At 42.1% G+C, this 10,612-nt stretch overlaps 1 protein-coding gene across 4 annotated transcripts; it reads right to left on the reverse strand.

The window, feature by feature from the left end:
* Positions 1-549: 549 nt before the first annotated feature.
* LOC146666882 (mixed lineage kinase domain-like protein) lies at positions 550-6,512 on the reverse strand. 4 transcript variants are annotated; one of them, XM_085411445.1, is made up of 2 exons: positions 5,724-6,512; positions 550-1,557 (listed from the first exon to the last, which is right to left on the reverse strand). In XM_085411445.1, exon 2 carries the CDS (start codon positions 1,549-1,551, stop codon positions 892-894), a length of 660 nt encoding a protein of 219 aa, XP_085267571.1. In that variant the 5' UTR covers positions 1,552-1,557; positions 5,724-6,512; the 3' UTR covers positions 550-891. The 4 variants fall into 4 exon arrangements, with proteins under 4 accessions (XP_085267571.1, XP_085267570.1, XP_085267569.1 ...); XM_085411444.1 differs by lacking the exon at positions 5,724-6,512 and adding an exon at positions 3,862-3,970; XM_085411443.1 differs by lacking the exon at positions 5,724-6,512 and adding an exon at positions 2,134-2,243.
* Positions 6,513-10,612: the final 4,100 nt, after the last annotated feature.

The following is a 10,612-nucleotide window of genomic DNA, read 5'->3' on the forward strand; positions in this document are numbered from 1 at the left end:
TTCAGCACTTACTCAGATGTGAAGGCGATTTATTGACAATATCAAACATAAAGTGGAGATGGCAAAACAGAACTAAGGATGAACTAAACTGGGTGAAACTACACAAAGGAGTGGCAAACCTGAACATGAAGGGAGAACAGCAGGGAGAGCACGCAGGGGATTTCACAGGGTATGAACACAGACGACACGACGAGGAGCAGAGGAAAACACACACTATAAGTACACAAAGAGACACTGGGAAATCACACACAGGTGGGAGACACAGCTGGACCTGATTAACCTGACGAGACAGGGGAACACTAACACCAGGGACCAACAGAGGGAGCACAAACCCAAAACCCAGTATCTAAAATCCCAAAACACAAACCATCCCAAAACAGCCCAAGAATAATAAAGAGAATAATAACAATAAAGAACATAAACACAAAGTCACTGAGTCATGGCCGCAGGACCATGACATGACTGTTGATCACCACGCTGCATCCTCAGACTGCACAGTTTGAAGCAGATCAGATGAACGATTGTTAAATTAGATGAAAACCACACAGACACACATAGGCTCCTTGATTTATTAGAGATTCATTTAGCACTAGGACAAGAGGACACAAATTACATAACAATGTGAAAGAGAATAAATATGTGTGCACTCATTTCAGCAAGGAATAATTTCATTGTTTCACAAAACTTTATTAAAATTGTTTGTTTTTGAATCCCTCTCAAATCTATTTAATCGTGAAAAAAAGTAGTATTTCTTTTACAAAAGAATTTCTCGAGAATGAAAGTTACCTTCACAGCTTCCCAGTCAAGAAGACCTTCCAGGAGGAATGAAGGCCCATGAGGATTAAATAGGGATTATTATTGATCACAAATCATGCAAAGCGACTGGCCAAACTAGTAGAGCCGAAAACCCATCGGTGAAACAGTTCTGACGACAGAAACAGGGCTGATGGTCCTAATGACGGGCATCGGGGGCATGTTATTGGAGACAAGAACGCGAACTGTTGTAGTTTTGCAGAAAGGCCGGGCCAGAACAGGCGTCGAAGCCCGCATGGGTGCCATGATGTAGGCGGCAGGCACGGGAGGAGAGGGGATAGGCGGTGCTGCTGGGGAAAACATAGGACATGGGGGGTTAGGCAGCGGTGTGTAGGGGCGCCCTAAAACAGTTTCATACACCTTGTGCAGTATGTCGCTCTGCTCAACCTGCAGAGCTCCAGAAAGCATCTGGAAGTTCTCAGTGAGTCTTTGGTTCACCTCGCTGAACTTTGCTCCAATGCTGCCTGACATCATGAACTGCTTAAGCCGATTATTTTTTGAGAATTTTGACACCAGTTTCTCAGCATGTTTCAAGATGGTGTGGAGTTCCTTCAGCGCTTTCTCCACAGCGCCAGAGTTTCTGCCTGATCCCCTTTCTTTGACGGTTAAAACCAGTCCCTCCAAAGCTCTGACCCTGTCAGCAATCCGCCTGCAGCGTTCGTCATTGTCCTTCATATTGTCATACATCTCGATGATGGTTGGGCAGAGGCCGAAAAGTTCGGAGACCAGCTTATCCATGGTGAACTGTAAGGAAAGAAAGGTAACAGAACTGTAACGGTGCCATGGAGAAGTAAACTTAACTAGACTGAATTCAAATCAAAATCAAATCGAAATTTATTTATATAGCACATATTAAACAACAGTGTTGACCATAGTGCTTCACAGTCAGTATAAGCATGAGACAATTAAAACAAACAATAAAACAGGACAACAAACAATAGGTAACAACACAACAAGCTAGACCAACTAGTTAGAATCAAAAGCCAAAGTAAAAAGATAAGTTTTAAGACGTGATTTAAAAGACTGGATCGACTCGGCAGTACGAACATGAACAGGGAGGTTATTCCAGAGTCTGGGTGCCACGGATGCAAAGGCCCGGTCACCTCTCGACTTCATTCGAGACCTAGGTTGTGCTAGGAGCCTGTGATTGGACGATCTGCTCTGTTGGGATTGTATGAATGGAGTAGTTCAGATAGCTGGGCGCTAAATTATTCAGAATATTAAAAGTGAACAAAAGAATTTTAAAATCTTTGCGATATTTAACAGGGAGCCAATGTAATTTGGCTAACATTGGAGTTATGTGTTCATGAATTCTCGTACCTGTTAAAAGACGCGCAGCTGCATTTTGAATTAACTGAAGCCGGCAAAGAGAGGAGTGTTGGAGGCCCGAGTAGAGGGAGTTACAGTAGTCCGATCTGGATGTAATAAATGCGTGGATAAGCTTTTCAAGGTCTTTTAAAGGAAGGAACGGCTTTGCTTTGGATATCTGACGCAACTGGTAAAAGCTGTTTTTTACCACAGTGGAGACCTGTTTCTCGAGTTTAAAAGAGCCCTCCAGGAACACTCCGAGGTTCCTTACAGTGGGCGAGAGATGGCTAGCGAGAGGGCCTAGGGCATCAGCTAACTGGTTTAGCGGAGTGTGACTACCAAAGACTATGATTTCGATCTCGTTCAATGTAAGAAAATTATGTGATAACCAAATTTTAACTTCATGCAAGCAGTTGAACAGAGGTTGCAAAGAAGCAGTCACATCGGATTTCAAAGGTGAATAAATCTGGATATCATCAGCATAACAGTGAAAGGAGATGTTGTATTTACTAAAAATTAATCCCAAGGGCAACATGTACAAAGAGAAGAGAGCAGGACCGAGCACGGACCCTTGAGGCACACCACAATAAATAGGGGCAGAAGCCGAGGAGTGTTGCCCCATAGCAACAGAGAACGACCTCTCTGAGAGGTAGGATTTAAACCAAGATAAAACCTTTGAGACCAACAACATGTTCCACTCTTGATAGAAGAATGTTGTGGTTAACCAAAGCAGCAGTCAAGTCAAGTAAAACTAAGACCACAGAATATCCAGAGTCAGCAGTTAAAAGAAGATCATTAAAAACTCTAAGTAAGGCTGTCTCTGTGCTGTGGCGAGGTTTCAAACCAGACTGAAACTTGTCATTAATACCATTTACATCTAAAAAGGCCTGAAGTTGTTTTAGAACTACCTTTTCCAATATTTTGGAAATAAAAGGGAGTTTGGAGATCGGCCTGTAGTTAGTGAGAGCATTAGGGTCAAGATTTTTCTTTTTCATAATAGGTTGCACAACAGCATGCTTAAAGACAGACGGTACACAACCTGATGACAATGATGCATTCAGCAGAGATAAGATACAAGGACCAATAACATGTAAAGCTTCCTTAAAGAAACGAGAAGAAAGAATATCATGCGGGGAACCAGAGATTTTGAGATGATCAATTATATCTTTTAAAGCAGAATAAGACACTGGCTCAAACTGTTGGAAGACAGTCAAGCATTCAGAGGCTGGAACTGGGTCTAAAACTGATGATGAATGAGATGGATGAGAAGCCCTTAAAGCTGAGATCTTTCCAGAAAAATACTTTAAGGATTTATCACAAAGAGCAGGGGAAGCGTCCCTGTAAGTGGTATCAGAATTAAACTGGGATGAACTTCATCTGGAAGCTCTGATGAGCTGAACCTGAAATCTCTCAAAAAGGAAGTTTCAGATTCGGCTCAGAGGTCTGAGTGTGAGAGCTTCCAAAGTAACTGGAAGGATACGTTAAACTGGTGGATTACACACAGATTTATGTTCTAAGAAAAGGCTGCAATCACAAAGTTGGAGACTCCGCCCATAGAAACAAAAAATCATTTACTGTGAATAGTTTGAAGTGATGACTGCATTTGAAGAATTTAAAAAACAACAATGAGACACAACTTCACAAGCAGAAAATATGAACACTTGCCACTGTACATATACACCTCATGTAGAAGAACATGTATACAGAATGTGTTGAAGTTGAGAAAGGTCTAACAAATACCTGCTTTCCTCTTCTAAGGTAGACAATCCAATACTACATACAGAGAAAAATCCAACAATCATGTGACCCCCTATGAGCAGCACTTTGGCGACAGTGGGAAGGAAAAACTCCCTTTTAACAGGAAGAAACCTCCAGCAGAACCAGGCTCAGGGAGGGGCGGGGCCATCTTCCCCGACTGTATGTGTAATTGAGGCTCACAGTCAGAACCTGGTAGAAGCTGAATTACTGATTAAACTTCTTTACAGGCCCTGAAATTGACTCAAATATCACTTTGAGATGTGAAAATGCAGACATGGAAAACAGGTGAGATTTAACAAACAATGAGAAAACAAAACAAAGTCCCAATGGGCAAAAGTGAAAAGTCCAAAAGGGAGAAAATCCAAAGGCACAAGGAACTGGAGACCGCAGACGGGGCCTGGAAACAGGCGCTCTGACATAGACTAGAGATAAGAAAATAAAAGACAATGACACAGGAAGTGAAAAGAGATGACCGAGCAGGGAATGAAGGACAGTGGATATACTGGACAGAGTGATGAAGATGGAGCTGCCAGGCAGGAGGAAAAGAGGAAGACCTCAAAGGACGCAGTGACGGAGGACATGCAGAGGGTTGGTGTGACAGAGGAGGATGCTGGGATAGGAGGAGATGGCGGCTGATGATCTGCTGTGGCGCCCCCTGAAGGGAGCAGGAGGAAGAAGAAGACTGAAATATGTTCATGTTCTGCTTTGTGATTGTGCAACAACCAGTGTTTGTTAAGTCAAGCATTCCTCAGAATCAGTGTTCAGTGTGTCTGTGTGACATCGCCGTGAAGATAAAGGTTGTTTTTGCATCACGACTCCAAAGAACTCTGTCCCGTCAGCAGCTGAACATTTTTCATACCAGGGATAAAACACACATACTATTGTGGAACTGCAGAAATGAAGCTAAACGTGCGTAGTCAAACGTAAAAACAGAAATGTTAACCAATTGTTTCAACTAATTTTAGTTCATAGACACAGCCTATGAACTGAATAGGCTGTGTGTAATAGGTTTGTAAGGCCATGTTACCCCTAAATTTCTATCTTGTTCAAAGAGAAGATATAAAACAAAGTTCTGAGCTAATCGACCTCAGTGTTCTCCTTTTTTAAAAATAAATAATAATAAATATATAATTTCCACATTTATAAGTAATGCAGTTTCTAACGAAGCATGAAGAGCATTTTGCATCTTTAGGGGTAAATGAAACTTTTCTGGAGCTTTAAATATACTTTCATACAAACGTGTAAAACTGGACCCAGTGGCAGCAGCTGATTCCACATTTAACTGCTGTATTAAAGAAACACTTAGCTTTTTATTTCTGCTGATTTAAAGCTCAGCTCATTTGAGCAATGGACAAGCTCACGTTAACAATCAAGGACGCGATCAGCTTTTCTAGTTCTTTCATGGACATTAAGAGAGAATTTGTTGTGAAAAAAGACACATTTTGTGAGCTATCCACTCGGTCTGTGCATTCGGGGGTGGGGTGGGGAATCTCTTGAATGTTTGGTTACTGCAGGTTAAGCAGGTTAACAGAGTGGCACTGATACGTGTCCACCTTCACATTCTTCACTGTGAGTTTGTTTTTACAAAAGAATGCATTTGAGGAAAGATCGTTATCTTTGGGTGTAGAAACTCCACCAGTTTCTCATAAATGAGAGCATGCTGCAAGTGTCCGCGTTGGGAAATGACAAAGAATTTCCACTGACAAGAAGGATTATTTTAAAGTGGCAACTGCATAATTATGCTGTTTGTCCTTTCAAGACTGACGCAGACATGACAGGGTCATTGTTTTCTTTGTTATTTAGGCAACAGCACGCTGGACAACGGGCGTAGTCTTACAACTTACCTGCACATAAAGCTCCGTCACTTTTATATTCGGCTCAAAGAAACTGCTTGTTGTGCCGTAGCTACACACTCCTTTGAGCTCAGTGACTCCCTGCAGCCTCCCTGCAACAAATCAAGAGAGAAGATCCATGCACAGGTTTCTCTTTGTCTCCGGCACCAACTTCCCTTTAAGTTTCATTCTGCGTTGGTCAGCTTTTTATTGCAAATGCAGCAGAGGTGCACTCTTCTGTGCACCGGACCACAGCTACAACCTGGCAGGTCAAAATGTATTAAAGTTAGTGAAGGGCAGGATTTAGCCTCTGGCTGCTGAATACAACACGTTTCAACTCTAAATTCCCATTTGAAGAAAACACTTTCAAAGCATAGTTAAAAATATTAAACTGCTGCTGGTTTTAACAAAGATGACTCCAGGGTAAAATCTCCCATCGTACAGGAGCAGAGGAGTAAAGAGTTTGGGTATTTACCAGTCAGTGGAGGTCACAAGTGTTGCTGCTCAGGTGTTGAGGAAAATGAATGTCAATTTCATTCTTGTGAGTTTTTTAGGTGATTTATCTGAAACATCTCTGTGCTGACGTACAGCAACAGACACAACGATCTGCGTTAGCCCCGTTTATTATCAGCAGAATACTTCAAAGTAAAGCACGGATACCTGGAATGCTTAAGTATTTTGTACTTAGTTACCACCCAGCTGTTCTTGGTTTTGTTCTGACATGAATTGAATCAGAGTGAGCCGATGTTCTGAGCACAGACGGTCCAATCCTGACCCAGGTGAGCCTCAGCCCAACAGTCCAAGCAGAGAGGCCTGTAACGCTTTTCAGGTGAGTCACAGCCAGCGAATCACAACTGCCTGCTGTCGGTTTGCTTCATCCACACAGGAAGTGGCCCTCTGTGAAAAGACGTTTCTGTGGTGTGTGTTGGTAATCGTAAATGTAAAAACAGAAATGTTAACCAATTGTTTTTGAACTAATTCTAGTTCATAGAGTCCAGTTTGATGTGAGCGGCAAATATTTGATCTCTTTAAATATTTCACAGCAAACCCAGTAAGGCTGCACAGTTGGAGGCGATACCTGCGCTGCATGCACGTCATTGTTTACATCATGAAGGTACCAGTGTTGGGACTAACGCGTTATTAAGTAACGCGTTACAGTAACTACGTTATTATTGTGGTAAGTAGCACGGTAACTAGTTATTATGCCAAAACCAGGAACGCGTTACTCGTTACTGGGATTTAGATAGGCACGTTATTCGTTCGTGTGGTGGCTGTCGCGGAGCTTCCACAGATTCAATAACATTAGCAAGTGGTGGAGGCAGCAGGTGGAGGAGGGAAAGGGGAGACAAGAGGAGAGACCCGAAGCAGCCGCTGGTCCGAGAGTGTCAGGTGAACTGAACTTCAGGTAAGAAGTTATGACCTGCAGTCTCTCTGGGTCAGATATGAACCAAGTTTAGGTGGAGTTTATTTTAGCTGTGCTGACTTTTTCGTACTGCATACTAGCTAGCATGACAGGGTTTCTATACAGCTGGGTGGTGCTATGAAGTTAATGATGTTGAACTTTATTTTGTTCATATGGTTAATTATTAGAGTTTCCAACCGTCCTGTAAAAAACGGAATCGTCTCGTATTCAGAGAAATTATTACGGGTTTCGTGTTGAGCTGAAAAGGAACAGTTTGTCCCGGACTTCAGCTACAATGAAAAAGACACAAAGCTGGAGTTTTTCTGCGTCTTTACACTGTCAGCTGACTCTTCTTCGCCCCCCCTCCCTCTCCTGTTTCTACTTCAATCATGAAACTGATCAATGATCAGCTTATCGGCTTTTCTCTCTTGTTTGTTTATCTCCACTTTGCGCCAGAAAGAGGAAACCAGCTGATAAACAACAGCAGCACGTTTGAGCTTGATCAGCTGTTGTTAGAATTTATTTAATATTAATTTCTAGTATCAGCTGATGTGTCAGGGCTCTGTGTGCGGGAGGGCGGAGAGGAGGATCCAAAGGCAGGACTCAGACACAAACGTGAAACTCAAAAAACCTCAGCTTTATTGCTGGCAGAAAAACAAACATGGAGTGAGGATGGAACACTGAGACCAAGGACACACAGGCATAATTCTGAGGGTACAACACGACACTGAGCATGGGAAAACACAGGGCTTATATACACAGGGTAGTAACGGGGGAATCGGCAACAGGAGGGAGACACAGCTGGGAGAGATCAGGGCTAACGAGACGGGGGAGCTAAGCTGCACACACTAACATAAGACAAAGACTTTCACAATAAAACAGGAAACATGAATTACTGAACAAGCATGCAGACTTTACACTGAGAGACAGACAGAATGACACATGGAACCTGAACTAAACTAAACGTGAGATATAACTGAGAACAAATCCTTAAGCACGGATAAACAGAAACAAGAAACTAATAATAATTATCATCTACGAGAAGAAAACAATCCATGAAGCAGAAATAAACCAAAACATAATAAACTCAAAATACTGGGTCCAACGGACCCAGAACCGTGACATGATGTTTGCTGGAGCCACAGCTGTAAAGCTGCTGGTCATGGTGTGGGTTTGGATATGTGGTGAGAGGGAAACATGAAGATGAAACCAGGAGATGTCCTTACTGAACCATCAGAGCTGAACAGGTGATGGAGAAACAGGTTTACCTTTTAGGTGACAGGAATGAGTTGAAGTTATGAACTGTTTCTGAGAGACAAATAACACCAGGATCCTTTTCTAAGTAGCTGACAGCTGGTAACTGTGCAGGGGCGGGTCTAGCAAAGTGCTGCCAGGGGGCCATGTAGGGCATTAACAGGGAGAGGGGGGCACAAAGAAATACTTTTCTTTCTTATTATCATTTAAAATGTCTCGCTTTTAAAAAAATAATTATCTGAGTCTTACAACAAACGATTGATAGATTGATGCATATATACCATCAGAACAGTGCACATCACTGTCACAACAGGGTTTATTTTCATTCAAAGGCTTTATGATTTTTCCTATAATGGTGGGCCGGTCTCTAGTCAAAATGCCCGGGCCGATTTTTTGTCCCAGTCCAGCCCTGTAAGCAGCTCATCTGCAGTCTGGTGTTACCTACATCTTCCTATTCAGAAGGCAGAATTTCCGAGTTCTGAGTACAATCGAAAGCACCACGACTGCAGTTTTTGTGTTGGATGTAAAAAGCAGGATAGGATAGAATCAGGCGTGGGATTTCTCTCGTGGAAATGTGCACATTATTTTTTTCCTTTCTATTGGTAGGTGGCACAGTGCACTGTGGCAAGTAAGCAAGCTAGAAGACTGACAGTCTGGCTGGGTATCCAGTTACGGAAGCAACACATTAACAAGAGAATTCTGAGTAAAACCAAAGTTACTTTCCCTAGTAACTAGTTACTCTGAAAGTAACGAGTAACTTGAAGTAACTGAGTTACTTTTGATAGAAGTAACTAGTAATGTAACTAAGTTACTAATTTAAAGTAACTTACCCAACACTGGAAGGTACAGCCAATAGAATGAGAGGTGATATTTTGTTTCTAAGAGATGCACTCAGGTCAGGTACATGGAGACCTTATTTGTCTGCAATGATGTTTTGATGAACAGGAATGTAGCACAAAGTAAAGGTGAAAGCAGCCAGCTGTTAGCTTTAATGTTAACAGTTTCATTTATATTTTTATTCTACAAGCTGCACTGAAGTTAGGAGAGAAGAACAATCAATTATAGTTTGCTGCAAATACCTGTATATGTCTCCATCACTAACTGACACAACAAAGGGGACTCTTACCTTGTAGCGTGAGTGTTGTTGGGAAGCACAGCAGTGACACCTTGTGGTGAATAAGTTAATCACCATCACATAGCTGGTTGCCCTCCATCTACAGCAGCACAGCAGCCAGTAGCTGGAGATTCTGAGGCTGACGGTGCACCGGAGCCCTAGCATCCATACGCTGTTCCAGGCAGTGAATGTTCTCATGTTACCTGATGAATCTGTCTGATTGGTTATTATGTGTTATTATTGTGTATCACGCGTGCATATAACAGGTATTACGGTAAATGATACCTGTTGTACCGTAAAGTAAAAGCTATGTTTTTAGGTGTGACGTTAACAATGACAAACATACATATATATACACATACATACACATATGTATATGTATACCATATATTAGAACATTAGACTGCTGATTTATTGTGAATGGATGATATTGTTTTATGATGCACTATACTGCTGAGTTAAGAAGAGAATATTGTGTGCAGAGAGTCAGGGCCTTGCTGTTCTGATAGCAGAGGAGACAGAGCACATTCCACAGGAGGTTCACCCCACCACCTTGTTGGGAGCAGGAAAAACAATGAGCCGAGGTCATAACTTTGGCGCCGTGTGAGAGAAAGAATGTGAATGTTTAGGCCTTTACGACTAGGTGTTGCCCATTAGAGGCTATAAGAGCTTGAGTAACCCTCCACCAGTTTGAGATTTGCTGTGTCACTCTGCATGCATGTCTCCCCATCCGGAGGGTTTGTGCTCTTAAAGTGTTGAATTGTATGGAATAAAGGATTGTTGATTGAGCATTTATACACCGAGTATTGTCCTTCCTTCAGCCCAAAGATCAAAAGAATACATGCACACACAGACATACATATATATATATATGTATGTCTGTGTGTGCATGTATGTATGTATTGTTCAATTCTCCCAATTCTTTTATTTATATATATATATATATATATATATATATATATATATATATATATATATATAAAACACCCAGCACGCCCCTGCGGGCGGTTTATCCTTCAAGCTCGGGTCCTCTACCAGAGGCCTGGGAGCTTGAGGGTCCTGCGCAGTATCTTAGCTGTTCCCAGGACTGCGCTCTTCTGGACAGAGATCTCCGATGTTATTCCCGGGATC

The sequence above is a fragment of the Rhamphochromis longiceps genome, linkage group LG7 (genome assembly GCF_057381845.1).
Source record: "Rhamphochromis longiceps isolate RC_006_pf linkage group LG7, R_longiceps_female_GT1.1, whole genome shotgun sequence".
NCBI lineage: Eukaryota > Metazoa > Chordata > Actinopteri > Cichliformes > Cichlidae > Rhamphochromis > Rhamphochromis longiceps.